The 19,497-nt window shown below is 47.4% G+C and overlaps 1 protein-coding gene across 3 annotated transcripts in view; it reads left to right on the plus strand.

Annotated features, from left to right (window-relative positions):
• Window positions 1–19,239, plus strand: part of gpr137c (G protein-coupled receptor 137c) — a 33,333-nt gene extending 14,094 nt beyond the window's left edge. For 2 of the 3 annotated variants that reach the window (XM_042087229.1, XM_042087236.1), the window contains exons 2-7: window positions 2,645–2,694; window positions 6,576–6,804; window positions 7,210–7,359; window positions 11,080–11,205; window positions 13,669–13,793; window positions 15,262–19,239. In XM_042087229.1, coding sequence (XP_041943163.1) covers window positions 2,645–2,694; window positions 6,576–6,804; window positions 7,210–7,359; window positions 11,080–11,205; window positions 13,669–13,793; window positions 15,262–15,445 — 864 coding nt within the window. In that variant the 3' untranslated portion in view covers window positions 15,446–19,239. The remainder of the gene's footprint in view (window positions 1–2,644; window positions 2,695–6,575; window positions 6,805–7,209; window positions 7,360–11,079; window positions 11,206–13,668; window positions 13,794–15,261) is intronic. The other variant, XR_006030928.1, reaches the window with a different exon arrangement.
• Window positions 19,240–19,497: the final 258 nt, after the last annotated feature.

Raw genomic sequence — 19,497 nt, forward strand, 5'->3', positions numbered from 1 at the left:
ATCTTATTGAGAGAGTGAGTGAATGTTTATGTGAGTGTGTTCACTAAAGTGTGCATCTTATTGTTTGTGTGAGTGTGTTCACTAAAGTGTTGTGTGTGTGTGTGAGTGTGTTCACTAAAGTGTGCATCTTATTGTGTGTGTGAGTGTGTTCACTAAAGTGTGCATCTTATTGTGTGTGTGAGTGTGTTCACTAAAGTGTGCATCTTATTGTTTGTGTGAGTGTGTTCACTAAAGTGTGCATCTTATTGCTAAGCTCTGTGGCAGACTAAGTCTATTGCGTAACACATTTGTTAAAGAGGAAAACAAGTTTGAAGTTTAACACACTTCATGGGTACTGAGGCTACTGTGCCTGTCTTTGCCATTAAAACCCTCTAAAGTCTCTGTGCCGTGACACATGTCTTAGCTTCAAGTGGAGGGGGCTCATGAAAGCCATCTAGTCCCAGAGTCTTTGGTTGCTGTCTTTGTCTCTCTCTCCTCCTCAGTCACATGCAAATGCAGGATTTGCCTGGAAAAGCCTTGGCTCTCACAGGCCAGCCTGCCTTGGAAATACTAGCAGCAGCTACACTGCAGCTTTTCATGGCGCACCGCAAGCGTTGCTGTTGTGCATTTGAGAGACGTGAGTGTTTGTAAGTGTGTGTGTGTGTGTGTGACGGAGAGGGTTAATGTTGTACTGTGTGTGTGTGTGCGTGTGTGTGTGTTTTTCATGGCGCACCGCAAGCGTTGCTGTTGTGCATCTGAGAGACGTGGAGTAGAGGCAGCAAATTGTCTGTGGAGAACTGATGTGCTTGACCTTGTTCTGGACGTTTCTATAGTGATGTAACGGTCTCCACTGGGCCAGCCTGAGACAGATGGTCAAGGGGTCCAGAAAGCTCAATGATCGGCTGAGCACGACTCAGGTGGAAGATTGTGAGTGTTTGTAAGTGTGTGTGTGTGCGTGTGTGTGTATGTATGCATGTGTGTGTGTGTGTGTGTGTGTGTGTGTGTGTGATCAAGTTCTCCTTAGCTATAGGCTGCAGTGTGGACGTAGGCTGCACGCCTGGAGCTTGCCCAGGTCCCCTAGCCCAGATCTGCAGCACACCTACTGGACACAGACCCTTAGTTAGCCCCTGGACACAGACCCTTAGTTAGCCCCTGTAACTCTCACTCCCACTGCAGGCAAAGCACGGAGACACCCAGGTCATTAGGATGAACGCAGCACTGCCCATGACACCAACAACAACAGCAGCAGGAGCAGAGTCTGTGTTCGATGACTGTGGAGCAGCAGAGTCTGTGTTAGATGACTGTGGAGCAGCAGAGTCTGTGTTAGATGACTGTGGAATGTTTGTATTGAATCTCCGTTGCTTGTGTGCAGAGGAATTGCTTGTGGTTGTTGGATGGCATCCCGTGTGTGTGTGTTTTTTTTTTAACCTAGGCAGGGTTGGAATGGCTGGGGATTGTTTTGGGCAGGTTATGCTTGAGGGCAGTGTGTGTGTGTGTGTGTGTGTGTGTGTGTGTGTGTGTGTGTGTGTGCCTCTATGTGCCTTTGTGTGCGTACGTACACTCATGCGTGTTTGTGTGTGTGTGTGTGTGCATGTACATTCATGCGTGTGTGTGTGTGTGTGTGTGTGTGTGTGCGTACGTACACTCATGCATGTGTGTGTGTGTGTGTGCGTACGTACACTCATGTGTGTGTGTGTGCGTACGTACACTCATGCGTGTGTGTGTGTGTGTTTATTTTCAGTAGGGAGATACATTTGGCCTCTAATCTGTAGATTTAAGTGATGGTGTCCACAGCTCCTGCGTAATGCTGTCTCTCCCGCTGGCCTGACAGAGGAAGTCTTCAAAAGAAATGTCAGAAAGCAGGACAGAAACGTCTGTGGTGTCGTAATAGATCCACTTTAGCCTCAGAGATGCAGGCAGCAGAGGAACACTTCACAACTCTCTCCCTCTCTTTTGTTTCCCTCATTCTTCTCTCTAAGGAAGTAGGCGATGTGTGTGTGTGTGCATGTGTGTGTGTGTGTGTGTGTGTGTGTGTGTGTGTGTGTGTGTGTGTGTGTGTGTGTGAGAGACGGAGAGGGTTAATGTTGTACTGTGTGTGTGTGTGTGTGTGTTTGACGGAGAGTGTTAATGTTGTACTGTGTGTGTGTGTGTGTGTGTGTGTGTGTGTGTGTGTGTGTGAGAGAGAGACGGAGAGGGTTAATGTTGTACTGTGTGTGTGTGTGTGTGTGTGTGTGTGTGTGTGTGTGTGTGTGTGTGTGTGTGTGTGTGTGTGTGTGTGTGTGTGTGTGTGTGTGTGTGTGTTGACGGAGAGGGTTAATGTTGTACTGTGTGTGTGTGTGTGTGTGTGTTTGTGTGTGACGGAGAGGGTTAATGTTGTACTGTGTGTGTGTGTGTGACGGAGAGGGTTAATGTTGTACTGTGTGTGTGTGTGTGTGTGTGTGTGACGGAGAGGGTTAATGTTGTACTGTATGTGTTGTATTGGTATGTGTATGAAGACATGACCGAGTAATAATCTCTCTCTCCCTCTCACCCCCTTCCTCTCTTCTCTCCATCTCTCTCTCGCTTTCTCTCTCTTTCTCTCTACTCCTCTACCCCCTTCCTCTCTTCTCTCCATCTCTCTCTCTCTCTCTCTACCCCTCTCCCTCTCTTCTTTCCTCTCTTGCAGGTGATGTTCAAAGCCAAAGCAAAGTACTCACCGGAACTCAACAAATATAAGTAAGTGATCTGAATCTGAGTTGTCCTGCATTAGTGATCTGAGCTGTTCTGCGCTTTGTTTGTTTGTTTGTTTGTTTGTGTGTTTGTTTTGAGTTTGAGTTTCTCCTAAATCCCTTCGTTAGGAACTACTTTTAGTCCTAAGATGCGTGAATTCGGCCTCTGGGTTGATCTGTGTTGAGTTGCATCTCCCTGTTCTCTGCCGCTGTGGTCTGATGGGAGAGTGGGAGGGGGGTGGAGGGGGGGGGGGGGGTGTCACTTGGCAGAGGACCTGATTGGGAGCAGATAAATCGGAGGGATGATTGGGGGAGGGGAGACCGTTTCCAAAGCAACCCTTAAATGGACACATATGAGCTGCCATTCACCATGGTGAGTAAGTCATCTGGGTTTGATGGATTATTTTGTTGTCTTTTCTTTGTTTTCTAATCTATTTTGTTTGTTTACCTTTATTTTGTTTGGGGATCAGTACTCTTACTGTAGTCAGCGTTGATTGCATTTCAATAGATATTTAGTTTTACATTTAATTATTTAGCAGGTGCTTGTATCCAAAGTGGCTTATAGTACAAGTGGGTTACAATACAGGCAAATGCAATCGCTAATCAAGGGGAAAAAAACATTGCAAGTCTGGTGCCATGAGAGATATGTGTCAGTTTAGTAGGCTTCAAAAGCCACCTCTTGTCTCCATAGCGCTAGAGAGCGCAGGGAGCTGATGGCGTTGGTGTTGGCTGTACATTATTCAGAGGAGGGACGCTTTAGTGCTCAGAGGACAGGGAGGGCGGTGTTGCGTAGGGGTTGAGTCATTCGCTACGGCTTCGTCTGAAGGGGGGGGGGGGTTTCAAAGGGCCCAGGCAGACTGGCCGGCGTGCTGCACACAGCTCTCGGACCCTGCAGGCCGCCTGAACCTCCGCAAATCTGTGCCAACTGCACTCGCTGGCCCTGCCCCTGCCCCCGCCCCTGCCCCCGGACTCTGTTCCGTTCTGATCCAAAGCCGCAATCTGTGCAAATCAGAGCTTTGATCAAGTGATTAGTGTCTGATGAGGGGTGAAGAGCCGTGAGATCAAATCCCCCCCCAAGCCTTGGATAGCCCTCCTGCTTTTGGCAACGTGTGTGTGTGTGTGTGTGTGTGCGCGCACGCGTGTGGGTGGGATGGGGGAGGGGGGTCTGGACTCTGCCTGTAGACGGAGTTAAAGAAGGGAATCACTCCTCCATGTCTGCCAGTGGACTTAAGGGCGCTAAACTACATGTGTAATCGGGTCTGTGATGGCAAAGCAGGAAGGATTGCACTCCTGATCACTCTAAAATTGCATACTGTGTTTGTGTTTGGGGTCATGCTTGAGAACAGTGGGAGATGTACTGCTTAATCTCTTTAGGTGGGATGCCAATCTATACATGGAGATGGAAATACTGCATAAAGATGATTTGTGTAAAACATAATGCTTTAAGGTTCTCTCTCTTTTCTCCTCTCCTCTCACCATGGTTCTCTCTCTCTCTCTCTCTCTCTCTCTCTCTCTCTCTCTCACCACTGTTCTCTCTCTTTTCTCCTCTCACCACTGTTCTCTCTCACCTCTGTTCTTTCTCTCTCTCTCTTTCTCTCTCACCTCTGTTCTTTCTCTCTCTCTCTTTCTCTCTCACCACTGTTCTCTCACCTCTGTTCTCTCTCTTTTCTCCTCTCACCACTGTTCTCTCTCTTTTCTCCTCTCACCACTGTTCTCTCTCACCTCTGTTCTTTCTCTCTCTCTCTCTCTCCGTCCTCTCCCTCTCTCTCCGTCCTCTCCCACATGGAGAACATATAGGGATGTGCGGTGACGACTATGTCTCATGTGGTGAAACACACGCAAGAGCATGAGACACACACAGAGCTGAAGTGCTGTGTTAGTGCTGCTTTAATATGTAATGATCATGACGGCCTGATGTGGTTTAACCAGGTCACGGCTAAGCGTGGTGGTGGCTCTTGTCTCGTCTCCTCTGGCAAGCCCTTTCATCCTCCTCTCCCCTCCTCTCCTCTCTTTCTCCCCTCCTCTCCTCCTCCTCTCCCCTCCTCTCCTCCTCTCTTTCTCCCCTCCCTACCTCCTCACACACCTCCTCTCCTCTCTTTCTCCCCTCCTCTCCTCCTCCTCTCCCCTCCTCTCCTCCTCTCTTTCTCCCCTCCCTACCTCCTCACACACCTCTCCTCTCTTTCTCCCCTCCCTACCTCCTCACACACCTCCTCTCCCCTCTTTCTCCCCTCCCTACCTCCTCACACACCTCCTCTCCTCCTCTCTATAATCCCTCTCTCTCTACTCCTCCCTCACTATTCTGTTCTCCTCACTTTGTATGTCTAGTTCCATGAATAATGACGGCGGAGGAAGCTTCTGCTTCTGCCTCTGCTTTGCCTCTGCCTCTGCCTTGCCTCTGCCTCTGCCTCTGCCTTGCCTCTGCCTTGCCTCTGCCTCTGCCTTGCCTCTGCCTTGCCTCTGCCTTGCCTCTGCCTTGCCTCTGCCTTGCCTCTGCCTCTGCCTCTGCCTTGCCTCTGCCTTGCCTCTGCCTTGCCTCTGCCTTGCCTCTGCCTTGCCTCTGCCTCTGCCTTGCCTCTGCCTCTGCCTTGCCTCTGCCTTGCCTCTGCCTCTGCCTTGCCTCTGCCTTGCCTCTGCCTTGCCTCTGCCTTGCCTCTGCCTTGCCTCTGCCTTGCCTCTGCCTTGCCTCTGCCTTGCCTCTGCCTTGCCTCTGCCTCTGCCTCTGCCTTGCCTCTGCCTCTGCCTCTGCCTTGCCTCTGCCTTGCCTCTGCCTTGCCTCTGCCTTGCCTCTGCCTTGCCTCTGCCTTGCCTCTGCCTCTGCCTTGCCTCTGCCTTGCCTCTGCCTTGCCTCTGCCTCTGCCTCTGCCTTGCCTCTGCCTTGCCTCTGCTTTGCCTCTGCCTTGCCTCTGCCTCTGCCTTGCCTCTGCCTCTGCCTCTGCCTCTGCCTTGCCTCTGCCTTGCCTCTGCCTTGCCTCTGCCTTGTCCATTAATTCTGTGTAGGGACTCCTCGGTGACCGTTACTCCCGGTCTTCCATTGTTGCGAAGCCTGCTTCCTGTTTCTGTGGTTGTTATAGTTATACCTGGCCTGCAAACAAAGACAAGTGAAGAAGTCTGTCAGAAACAGCAGGACAATCAGCAGACATACTTTTCCGCATATGACAAATAACACAAGCCTGTTCCCAGGCCCCTCTCACTACAGACAAACATGCACACAGGGGCAGCATGGCCCACAGCATTACAGGGCGAACAAATGGTACATCAGTTTGTTAAGTGCAGAAATGGCTGAGGGGACTAAGCTTCTCTTGAAAAGAGCTTTTTTCCAGGCTAGTACTCTGTATCTGTGGCCAGATGGGAGAAGGGTGAAAAACGGATTCGGGGGTGGTGGGGGTTGCTTAATATTGCACGTGCCAGGCGTGCTTTAGCAAGCTCGTTTGCCTCTGACAGGCTGGGGGTGGGGAGGTCACTATTTAACTGGAGGTCATTGTCTTTGCGATTGGCTGTTGGTATGCTATGGAACTGCTATCATTGGGTAGACCTGCTATGACCGGTTCGTCCGCATGTTTGTAGTATGCGGTGAGGGGAGATAGGGCTGCTGTAGTCATTTGTGTAGAGGGTGCACAGAACTGGACTGAGAACGCAACCTCGAGGGGCTCCGGGCACGTTGTGTGAAAGAGTTCCCCAAGTGAGAACCCTCTTCGTCTCCCCCAGGGTTCCTGTTAGTGAAAGAGTTCCCCGATGGTTCAGTATATGAGTGTGAACCCTCAGGGTTCCTGCTGGTGAAAGAGTTCCCCAATGGTTCAGTATATGAGTGTGAACCCTCAGGGTTCCTGCTGGTGAAAGAGTTCCCCAGTGGTTCAGTATATGAGTGTGAACCCTCCTCATCTCCTCCAGAGTGCCTCTGCGTCTGGGCTTCCTGCTGGCGAGCCTCTTCTTCCTGGCGGTGAACGTGACGTGTGCGGTGATGGTCAAGCTGGGCGTGGGTGAGCGCATCATGAAGGACGCCGTTCTGGCCCGCGTGCTCATCAACGACAGCCTCTTCGTGGTCTGCGCCATCTCGCTCGCAGTCTGCATCTTCAAGATCGCCAAGATGTCCTCCGCCAACGTCTACCTGGAGTCCAAGGTAATTTAATCACTAGTGGAGCATACTGAGCTGGACAATGGTTGCATTTACATTTTAGCCCAAACTACCTACAATGTTGTTACATAGTGCGTTACCAGGCGTTGAGGGCATGCATCAGCATTCTCTTAATTATGAGACCGTGTGGCATGAGTTTAAAGTGAGTTTGTGTGTGTGTGTGTGTTGTATATGTGTGTGTGTGTGTTTGTGTGTGTGTTTGTGTGTTGTATTTGTGTTTGTGTGTTGTATATGTGTGTGTGTGTGTTGTATATGTGTGTGTGTGTGTTGTGTGTGTGTTTGTGTTGTGTGTGTGTGTGTGTGTTTGTGTGTGTGTGTGTTGTATATGTGTGTGTGTGTGTGTGTGTGTTGTATATGTGTGTGTGTGTGTGTGTGTGTGTGTGTGTGTAGGGTACTTCGGTGTGCCAGGCCACAGTGATCGGTGTGGCGGTCATCCTGCTCTACACATCGCGGGCCTGCTACAACCTGGTAGTGGTGGCCCTGGCCCCCGAGGACCGACCCAGCCCGTTCAACTACGGCTGGTACAACGTCTCTGACCAGGTGAGACTCACCTGGGCACCACAGGGCCTCTTCCTCACCTGCAGGGGGCGCTGTTGAGCACAGGCTGGTAAAGTGGCGCTTACAGTTTTTTACAATTGTTTACACACGTTTTCAAAACTCTGTGTCTATTTTTCAAAACTCCACACACAAAACCCACAACTGCTCACACAAAATGCAAAATGCCCCAAATCTCCAGCAAAATGACACACAACATTCAAAATGTCAAAAACACATGTTTAAAGCAAACATTCGCTTCACATTACAAACACTTTTGTCATAATATGACATTTTGGATACATCATGTACACACTGTTGCTCAAAACCTAAAGCTCTTCTGTCTTAGGCTTTCTATATGTATTTCCATACAAGAGTGAAAGTTACGGTATCAACAAAGAGAAGTTGAAATACACAGTAAAAATGCAAGCAATATTGAAACCAAAAATAGTGATTTTTCCCAAATAATTTGCTGTTGTGAATACAATATTTTACAGAAAACAAGAAAAAAAAGCAAAGAAGAATACACTGACCACCAGATGTGGATGGAGTTTTGAAAACACTGATTTTGTTTTTTTCTAAAGACAAGTGTGTGTGTGTGTGTGTGTGGGGGGGGGGGGGGGGTCGTGTACAGTATGTATTCATAGGCCTATAGACCCTTTCAACTGCAGAAACAAACAATTCTACAGTAAGCGTTCCATTTTCTGGAGGCACAAAAAAAAAATGTATTGAGCTAATGGTACTGTAACATGGTGACAAACAAAAATAGAGTAAAAAGACAAATTTTAATAAAGTCAACTTTTTGTAGAACATTACTGTAAGCTAAAGTCCGATTACTGTATTTTCTCTATTTTCAAAGTATCTGCGTTGGTTCTAAATATTTCAACCGGAAATCCTCTAGGAGCAGATTGAAAGGGTCTATACCTATATAGAGAGTATGTCTATTCATAGACCTATACTAAGGCAATGATTGGATGGTGTTCAGTAAAGTAAAGAGTGTTTGCACATGTGAAGAGAAAGAGTGAAGCACTGGTGATTTAGTGTGCCATTTTGATGGGTTGTGTTTGAAGAACGAAATCAAGTTACTTCCTGTTAGATTTTTGTGTGTTAGGTAGAAAATTGTGTGTTGTGTTTTGCAAAATGTGTTTTAGTCAATTGAAAACTGAGTCAAACACTGAGAATTAGTGTATGGTTTTGCAGATTTGGTGTCGGGTTATGATGTTTGGAGGACATGTTTAGAAAATTGTGTGACAAGCAAAGATTTAGTGTGTAAGCAGTTGAAAAAAACTGTAATAAGATGATGGGCGTTCTGATGGGGAATAGAAGTGCAGATGACGTTTTGGGAGGTTGGGTTTGTGGTGATGGTGATCGCCATGACGGACACAAAGAGGGTGTTGGTTCCCTGTGCTTCCATATACAAATAGGAACTGAACGAGGTATTGCGTGTGTGTGTGTGTACGTGTGTGTGTGTTCGCGTGTGTGTGTGTGTGTGTTCGCGTGTGTGTGTGTTCGTGTGTGTGTGTGCAATCTGCGTATGCGTGTGTGTGTGTGTGTGTGTGTGTGTTTGTTCGCGTGTGTGTGTGTTCGTGTGTGTGTGCAATCTGCGTATGCGTGTGTGTGTGTGTGTGTGTGTGTGTGTTCGCGTGTGTGTGTGTTCGTGTGTGTGTGCAATCTGCGCATGCGTGTGTGTGTGTGTGTGTGTGCAATATGCGCATGTGTGTGTGTGTGTGTGTGTGTGTGTGTGTGTGTGTGTGTGTGTGTGTGAGAGCGACTACTGTAAAGGTCCTTTGACCCTTTCTCTTCCCATTCCAGCTTATTTCAGAAATAATTACTAATCTATCACAGTGCTGATTAGCCTGCTAGCGCCCTCCTGTGTGTGTGTGTGTGTGTGTGTGTGTGTGTGTGTGTGTGTGTGTGTGTGTGGTGTGTGTGTGTCTGCACTCAAATGTTATTTTAATACCTCAAAAAAGAGATGTGAATGTAGTGTGACACGTGTGCATTTGTGAGTGTGTGTGTGCACAGAATATTGCTGGTTTTACCTTTCTGCTCTCTTTTGTAATTTTCTGCTTGAAAGAAACAGATATATAGCTGGGGGAGTGGAACGAGAGATGAAAAGAGAGAGGTAGACAGAGGGGGAGAGAGGGATAGAGAGATGGACTGATGTAATCATAACTAGGTAGATTTGTTGGTATTCCCCTCCTTCAACTGGACACCGTAAAGCAGGATGTTAAGCCTTTAGCCAAACGGCAGGGTTTTAGCCCGTGTGTGTGTGCGTGTGTGTGTGAGAGAGAGAGAGAGCTCCTGGCCCATGGAATCAATCCATTTCAGGGGATTTAGGCAGCCAGGCTCTCTGTGGGGGAAAGGTCTTTGTTTGCCTATAAATAACACTAGCAGGCGGGCAAGGGGGCGGGCGGGCGGCACAGCCCAGCGCGGCGCGGAGAGGCAGCGGTGCAGCCGAAGGCGTGATGGTCCTGACCTAGATTGGGCTGCACCCGAGAGAGCAAGACAGGCTGCAGCCCAGCCAGAGGGGGCTTCTCGGCTCTCTGGCTGTCTGTCTGGGTGTCTGTCTTTCTGTTTGTTTGTTTGTCTGTTTGTCTGTCTGAGTCTTTCTGGTGGTTTGCACGCCCGCCTCCCTGTGTAATTGGAATCGTCTGTATGTCTGTATTTCTTGATGTCCGCTAGCACTTGCGTACGTGTGTGTGTGTGTGTGTGTTTGTGTGTGTGTGTGCGTGCGCGCGTCGGCCTGTCTGCCTGCCTGCCTGTTTTGCCGTAAGGTTGCCTACATGCCTGCCAGTTCCCTGTCTCTGTGTGTGTGTGTGTGTGTGTGTGTGTGTGTGTGTGTGTGTGTGTGTGTGTGTGTGTGTTTGTGTGTGTTTGTCTTGAGGCAGTAGTTGTTGTTAATGTTGATTTGCATGGTTCCGTCTCCCTCTCAGGGCACTTGTCTGTCACGGTAACTCCACTGGGCAAAGTGTCATTTCAACTCCACTGGGCAAAGTGTCATTTCAACTCCACTGGGCAAAGTGCCATTTCAACTCCACTGGGCAAAGTGCCATTTCAACTCCACTGGGCAAAGTGTCATTTCAACTCCACTGGGCAAAGTGCCATTTCAACTCCACTGGGCAAAACTCCACTGGGCAAAGTGTCATTTCGCGTGACGTTCTGCTTGTTGTCAATCCGTTGTGTTTGTGCCGCTGGTCTCTACACAAGCCGTTTGCTGTGTTTCTGTCCATGTCTTTGTTGTCAAGCGCTGTGTAGGCTTCTGTGTCTGCATGTCTGTCTTTGTGTCTGAACGTGTCGGTGTGTTTGTTGTTGTAATAAAGGATGTCTGAATCTTCTCTCCATTTCTCTCTCTGTGTGTGTGTGTGTGTGTGTGTGTCTGAACGTGTCTGTGTGTTTGTTGTTGTAATAGACAATGTCTGAATCTTGTGACCAGGAAGTCTGGCTGTGGAAAAGTCTGGCTTTTAGTACTATGCTGTAGCTCAATTTGACAGTATTTAGAAATACAATGGCTCACACTTATAACCAATATTCTTTCAATTTATCTCTCTGTCTTTCTCTCCATTTCTGTGTGTGTGTGTGTGTGTGTTTCTGTGTGTGTGTGTATTTGTGTGTGTGAATGTGTATGTTTGCGTGTGTCTGTGAATGTGCATGTGTATTTGTGTGTGTGTGTGTGTGTGTGTGTGTGTGTGTGTGTGTGTGTGTGCCTGTTTTCTATCATCCTCCCAGGCGGATGTGGATAAGATCAGTGGGGAGGCGTACATCATCTTCGGGGTGATCCTGTTCTTCTGGGAGCTGCTGCCCACCAGTCTGGTGGTGGTCTTCTTCAGGGTCCAGCGGCCTAACCAGAACCTGGTGAGAACCGGTCCCCCGTGCTTCCTGCTCGATCGTGACCTGCCAATACCACACACACACACACACACACACACACACACACACTCGATCATGACCTGCCAATAACACACACACACACTCTCTCACACACACACACACTCCTTTCCCAATTGGGGAGGATGCTGAGTGCAGTGGTCTTGCACCACACCTGGATGAATATTAAACTCCCTGAGAGAATCACACACACACACACACACACAATCGTGACCGGGCTCTAAGTAAAGGCCAAAGTATGCTGTGCCTACGCGGAAGCCAACCTCTTCCTGACACTTATTGGTCATTATCCAGGATGGAAGGCACAAACTTTGTCAATACTAAGTGGAAGTACTTCGACCTCTAAGTCAATGTTATTCTTCTGTGTGTGTGTGTGTGTGTGTGTGTGTGTAGCCTGGTCGCAATAGTTTTGGATTATTGTATTCTCTTTATTCTATTTGATTATTGTATTCTCATTATTGTATTCTCTTCTTGGTTGCTAGTTTTAGACTCGGTCTGTCTGCATTCTACCGGTCTTCATCTGTTCCCTTACACAGCCTCAGTCCTTGATTATAATCCATCAGGCCTTTTCCTCATCTTTATCCTCCTCACTTTGCTCCAGCTCTCTCGCTGTCAACACATGTGAACAACCTTTGTTTTAAATTCAGGACTGATCAGTGGCGGAACAAGTCAGAGCCGGGCCGGGGGCGGGGCACATGACCGGGCCCTTTATTAAACTCATCATAACATAATTTTACAAGCGTCAGCGCCACGGAGAGCAACTATGTAATTTTGAAGTCCATCAAACGTACATAAAGTGTAACCAAGAGAACAACAACAAAAACATTGGGCTACATGACCCCTAATAATAAAACAACAATAATACGCAGCACTATTTGAAGGGCATACGACGAACCTTGCGCTCCGCGAACTCGTCCACGATGCTCTGTGTATGTCCATTTTCTTTGCTCTCTCATTCTCTATGGTGGTTTTTAATGATCTTTAACTTGGAGGATGAGCGCTCAGAGGTTGCAACGGTGACGGGAAGAGTCAAAAATAAAATTAGGGCGGTGCAAATCTCACCGAATGCAGAAGTTACTGCTGGGTGGTTGCATTGGCAGAGCGAGGGGGTGGCTTCGGGGGCTCAAGCATCGAATCTCTTTTCAAAAGCCCCGAATCTTTTTTTGTATGTGTTTTCCAACGATTCTAATTTCTAATTTAACTTCCCCTCGCTTTCTCTATAGATGTTACAAAATGTAGCCTACTATTACTGAGCAAATATCCCTTACTTTCAAAGCCCAATATTGACAGATAATCTGATTTCCCACACGATGAGTTTAGGCAATGCCAGAGACGAGATGCTGTTTACGTCATAAACCTGGCAGGAAAGTTCAGAGCGGCGCAGTCAGTTTAAACAGCAAGCCGGTAAGAAAAACTATTGTCAAGACATTATGCAATTAGGCTACTGTACCCCGGAATACAAAAATAAACTTCAGAAAGACAGAAAGTTTGTTGTAGGCTACTGTATTCATAGTCTCAATGACCGAATCAGTAGATACCTGTTGTCAGTTGAGTTCGTTCAATTTATTGTAGGCTAGTAGCCTAGGCAAATATGAAACGGAGATGTAACGTGGCTACCGGCGGGATTTTGAACTTGCATGTTTCATGCATTTTAGGGCAAACAATACCATGGGATTAATGTGTTCTCCATTTGAGCAACATAATAAATTGCGGACGTGCACAGACAGCTCAGACACAGGGCGCATAGGCCTAGGTTAGGCTACTTTCACTTTCTAGAGCGCATTTAGGCTACCTAAAATATGCTTCATACCAAAACAACGATCAAACATTATCAAATGTATCATGACGTGTTGTTACAAAGACTTACTCCAATTAGAAAATCGAAACCAAAATATAGGCTAAGTGTAAGTGTTCTCTCATTGACGTCTGTAGGAGACAATATTGTTGATCCAATTTTGTAAATGTGCACGTCGTAAAGTTCAGTATGAGAGTTAAAATAAAGCCAGTCATACAGCAGAACATTTTATTCAATATTTTACACCTACTAAATCATCAAAGTAAATTTCAAAACTTTTCAGCAACCGTGAGTCATAACTCGTCCTGACTGGGGCAACCTATAAGCCTAATACGTCCCACTCTGATGAAAATGATTGAAAAGAAACCGTTTGCATGATCTCAGCTCCTCCGGCCTTGTGCCGTGGGAGAAGCCCGTCTCACCTTACCCGGAGGTGGGGGAGGGGCGCCCTCGAACCGGGCCCCTGCGGGTCCCGGGCCGGGGGCGTGCCGCACCCCCTCAAGCTCCGCCCCTGGGACTGATCCTTTACCCACTGATCCTGTGTAGTTCTGGGCTTTGTAGTTCTGGGCTGATCTGGGCTGTATAGTTCCCCTGTCCTCTGTCTGATCTCATGGTTGTGTGTTCTGCTCTCTCAGGCCCCAGGAGGGATGATCAGCAGCCACAGCTTCAGCTCCAGGGCCTACTTCTTCGACAACCCGCGGCGGTACGACAGCGATGACGACCTCACGCGGAGCATCAGCTCCCGGGGTGACCGGGGCAGGTGGGTCAGAATAATCAAAGCATCAAAATAACACAAGGCGTCGTTTATTTATGGCTGCCTAGGTCAGAAAACATACAGAAAATGCCGTCATCACCATTTGTCTGTTGTCTGTGTTATTTCAGGAGCACAAACGGCTTCTCCTCTAGAGAAACCCAGCTCACTGTTAATAGCATCCTGTCCCTCGTAGCACAGATGTGCCGTTTTAGAAATCACATTCAGACAAACATTACAATATGTGGGGGACAGGACTGAAATGGTTGTCGCAACATCCATGATGATGTCTAAGACGATGTCTCAGTCAAGCAAAGCAACATCCATGATGATGTCTAAGACGATGTCTCAGTCAAGCAAAGCAACATCCATGATGATGTCTAAGACGATGTCTCAGTCAAGCAAAGCAACATCCATGATGATGTCTAAGACGATGTCTCAGTCAAGCAAAGAGGCATTTTGAAGTTCTGAGGCATAGGAGGCAAATTACACACACACGCAACCAGTTCAGCGCTGCTGTACATGTGCAATGCCCTAAAGAGTGGTGGCAGTTTTTGGTGCATATTCATACAGCAAGATTCACTTCTTTGACTGCACTCTACACCTGTACTGATAATTAGTGTACAATCAATGGCTCTTAAAAAAGGATTTGGAGATAAGCGTTGTATCATTCCCCCCCCACTCCATACTTAAAGAGTATTCCGACTACGCTATGTGACCAACCTGGGAAGTTAGCTCAGAGGAAGTAGTAAACCTCTTAAATGAACATGCCAACTTTTAGCTATAAGCTAGCTGTAGGCCAACAGAAACAACCCACCTCCAGTGAAATAAGCTAGGCTAACGGTATCAAACTGGGTTATTGCACACACAGAGAGAAGGGTGTGCGTCCTCTTCTCTATCCCTGGGGTAGATGGCAAATAAGCACATGTTCCAAAGCAGAATGACCACATGTTCCAAAGCAGAATGACCATAGACAGCTAGCAAGTTGCTTATTCCCAGCACTCGATATCAAACATTGTGATGGGAAAACCAGTAAAACCAGGTGTGTGACTGAACCCTGTACTCTGAATACTCTCATGCACTGATGCTATTGGAAAAGACATAGATTTGTATGTATGCATGTGTTGTTTATGCAGCAGCCGACGCTACTGATACTGAATGAGATGTGTCTGTATTGTGCTTTCACTCATCTACATTTGAGTTTCTGATCCATGAGCCACACAGACACGTTGATCTTTCACTCCAGCTGGATGCACTTTAAAGTTTGAGTTTCTCATCCAAAATAGTGAAATAACTGCCTCTGCAGTAGGCTACAGTCTATCAAGGTGTGCAGGCTCCTCTCTAAGGTTCTGATCCAAAAAAACATGATATGCATGTGTCGTTTGAATTGCAAAATGATTTGCCAAATGAAAAAGCAAAAAGATTTGCATGTGTCGTGTACTCTACCTCTTTACTGACCGCTGGTTTCTGCTCGTAGTGTCCTGTCGACAACGCCACAGGTCTCGTCCAGCTGGTACGGCTCCATCCAGAGGAACGGCAGCCTGACCGGAGCGCCCCACCTCGTCAGCGGGCCCCAGGCCCCCACCGCCCCCCTGCTCCTCGCCTACGGGAACATCCAGACCAACCAGCACCACAACTACTACTCTACACCGCAGAACTGAGCCCGTAACCCCCCGCAACGCAACCCAACGCAACGCCTTCCCCCGCCCCGCAACCCACGGAAGCCTACTCAGAGCTGCCCTAGTCTGTTCCAGTCGGTTTGTCTTGTGAGTTTTTCCCCCACTTCAGTGGACATATCACCCTGTTCTGCTAACCTCCACACTCGTGTAAAGATTCCTGTTGTGGACGGGAGAAGATACAATCCACTCAGTCTGTCCAATGGGGGACTCCTCGACCTACAGACGTATGTCAGTGTGTCCTGACCTACAGACGTATGTCAGTGTGTCCTCGACCTACAGACGTATGTCAGTGTGTCCTGACCTACAGACGTACCCATGTCAGTGTGTCCTGACCTACAGACGTATGTCAGTGTGTCCTCGACCTACAGACGTATGTCAGTGTGTCCTGACCTACAGACGTACCCATGTCAGTGTGTCCTGACCTACAGACGTACCCATGTCAGTGTGTCCTGACCTACAGACGTACCCATGTCAGTGTGTCCTGACCTACAGACGTACCCATGTCAGTGTGTCCTGACCTACAGACGTACCCATGTCAGTGCTGACCTACAGACGTACCCATGTCAGTGCTGACCTACAGACGTATCCATGTCTGTGTCCTGACCTATAGACGTACCCATGTCAGTGTCCTGACCTATAGACGTACCCATGTCAGTGTGTCCTGAATATCGGCTTTGTTTTAGTTTGTTTTCGTACGGGTGGCAGGCTACACAAGTGCAGATTATTAAATGTGACTTTGCTTTTGTTCTGTTGGAGCCTCCTGTACACATGAATGTGTTGGGCTTCTCCAAAGCAGTGGTGAACGTCTCACGTCTCCTCTCTCTCCTGCTCGGCTGCATGCTACAGGCTAGACGCCGCAGACAGGTAGGTAAGTGCAGGTCAGCGCAGACTACTGGGTCTGCATGCTACAGGCTAGACGCCGCAGACAGGTAGCTAAGAAAGGGATGAGGCTCTGACTACTGCTTTAGATTCCTCACCATCCCTTCCTGCCTGATTGGACACTTAAGGATGACATCATTCCCAAGAGGTGGATGTGCAGAGAAAGACACCGCTGTAGTTGTTGTTGTTGTTGTTGTTGTAGTTGTTGTTGTTTTTCTCTTGTTGTGATAGAGCAACTCGACCCTATCACCACCCCTCGTCACCCATTGCCCCATTCCTGAATCTCCCACAGAGGACCTGAATCTCCCCGCCCCCCCCCCCCCATCCCCCCTCCCCCCCTTGTGTTCCTGGCCTCGGACCGGCAAGCCGGATCAGTTCCAGGAACCCCTGTGAACACAGACTCCCCTCTGTGAGCTGGGAGTCAACAATTTGCACTTCAGAAGAAAGACAGAAGAAGAAAAGAAGAAAGAAAGGAAGAGAGAGAGAGAGAGTGAAAGACAGACAGAAAGAAAAAAATGAGCCCATAGTTCACATTGTAACGAATTGGCAGTGGCCTGAATGTAGTTGTTGATTTCAGATTTTTTGGCTCTGCCGTGTGTCATCCAGCACACAAAAGCTCTGGACGACTCTGGACGGCTCTGGTACCGGGACTCGGTTGTGCTCTGACACAGAGGAAGAGGATGAAGAAAGGACAGAGCAAGAGAGACTATTTTGAACATTTGTGTATGTTAACCTTTTCTCGTTTGTTTTAAATCTTCGGAAAAGTGAGGACTCTTTTTGTGTGTGTGCGTGCGTGCGTGTGTGTGTGCGTGTGTTTGTGTGTGTGTGTGCGTGTGTGTGTGTGCGTGTGCGTGTGTGTGTGTGTGTGTGTGTGTGTGCGCGTGCGTGTGTCTTTTGCCAAAGAGCGCCAAAGTTTGACCGACGCCCATGTCCTGTGAGTGTTGTTTCCCAGAAGACCAGCACCAGAGGGTTCGCTCCCTATCCTCCCCCTATGAGGTAGGGGGCGCTGTGAAGCTGAGGAGCGAGAGGTGCCGCCTCAATGAATGTTTTCCGGGTCCTGTGCTGTGAATGTGAAAGATGGACATGTGTTGGTTCTGAACAGGTCCAGTGGATCTCTTTTGGTAATCTTAGCCTCCTGTTTATGGCTATACCAGAGGCATAGGTGCCCTAACTGAGAGTATACCATGTGGATGACAATAGATATATCTGTTAGATCTATACAGTAGTTGTCTAATGTAATGTTGTGGCATCAAGCTTTTTTTTTTCAGGGGTACTTTAAGAAAAATGTGCCATCACATACTTCTGAAGAAAAAAGAAAACCCCCAAAAAAGCTGTGTAGATAAATTTCAACTGATCTGTAGACATTGTTTCATTCCTTAGTCAGGTGGGTCCATCTCAGACTAAAAGCAATCCTGACCTGGCAGCAAATATGCACTTCCACCGTTAGGTGTGTTTGTCAGGAGTAGAAAGGTGTGATATTGAGTGTTATGGGAAGGAGGGAGAGAGAGAGAGTGAGAGAAAGAGAGAGAGTGAGAGAAAGAGAGAGGTCAAGTATGTGCTTGCTTTTTTTCCCCACCAACTATTTCCTGTTAAAAAATAAACAGTGTTTTGTGGTCTTTCGGACAATAAGAACAATCTGTACTTAGAGTTCTCGAAGTTCTAGTGGTTCTCCTCTCTGAGAGTGGACCAGACCCTGGTTGTGTGCAGGTGCACACCCAATCAGAGCCTGGCGCTTGCAGAGTTCACTACAATCCTCATCTCTATTCCCTGAAGTTCTACTCATTCTTTTTGATTTCTTCTTTTGTTCCCACTCTGTTCATTCCCCCCTCTCACCCTCAGCCCTCTATGAAGGCCTGTTTGTTTGACACAAACCTTTTTACCTTTTTTTTATTATTATGATTTTCCAAGTTTCGTGTGTGTGCGTGTCTGTGTGCGTGCAATATCAACAAACACAATCAGTGTATGGGCGTGAATGCAATTCCAATTTGACTCTCTCTTGAGTTTTACCCCAACAATGAGTTGCTTGTGCTTTGACCTTCAAGGAAGAAAGTCCAAGTGGAGATTCTACTATGACTGTGGGTGTGGATCCATACTGCTAGTTGCTTGTGATCGATTTCCACATCCCTTTTCTCCTGTTCCATTTTTTAAACAGACAGCCAGTTTCCTCTACATGGATTGAGCCTAATCGTAGACTTAAACAAAACATTTTTAATAGGACTTCACCAGCTTTGAGATTGGGTAATGAAAAGAGATTGGCGATTGAGCAATCAGAATGGGATCCGAAGAGTTTGATTGTCCCTGTTAGCTAACCTGTACCATGGAGGCAAGATTAGCTAACCTGTACCATGGAGGCAAGATTAGCTAACCTGTAGCATGGAGGCAAGATTAGCTAACCTGTAGCATGGAGGCAAGATTAGCTAACCTGTAGCATGGAGGCAAGATAGCTGGTGGAGTGGCCATTTTCTGTCATAGAAAGTACTAGGCAGCTATATTGACAGGAAAGCCGGTGCGTATGCTGTATATGCTAACGTCATCTACAGCATCTCTTCTCTTGCATATCCATGGGTCCCTGTACCCTGCTTTAAGACATTTCCATTCATTTACAGCTAGTATCTGAAGGAAGACTAAATCTTTTAAGCGTAGCATACATCTATTCTCATTTTAGTTTTGTTTCTGTGAAATCTCTCTCTGTATCAGATCTCACGTCTTGCAGAACAAGCAAGCAAAGCCCATATTATGATGATGATCATTTCAATAATTCTTTAAAAACATTTTAAATGTTCAGTTTGTGGCCAATGAATGTAAAATGTTTACCCATTTTTTTCATAGTTCATTAAAGATGTATGCAAGCACTACCATGGGAAAAAATAAAGTTTTACTGCACTGTTTTTGAATAAGCTGTATCAGACTTTAATTTAATTTTCATGGACACATCTTGTGGTTTCTCTTTAATTTGGCTATTGGGAGGCCAGAAAGACGCCACTGCTGTAAATGCAGCCCTGACAAACATCCTGTGGCCACTCTGTTAATGGAGCGGGACAGCAGTTCCATTATGTATGTACGGATATGTAGTTAGTCAACTACATTCTGACTTGAACTAGTTGGGCATTGCAGCGGTAGACTATGTTACCCATAAGTCAATGTGTGAGGTTTTG

The sequence above is a fragment of the Alosa sapidissima genome, chromosome 1, assembly GCF_018492685.1.
Source record: "Alosa sapidissima isolate fAloSap1 chromosome 1, fAloSap1.pri, whole genome shotgun sequence".
In the NCBI taxonomy this organism is placed as follows: domain Eukaryota; kingdom Metazoa; phylum Chordata; class Actinopteri; order Clupeiformes; family Clupeidae; genus Alosa; species Alosa sapidissima.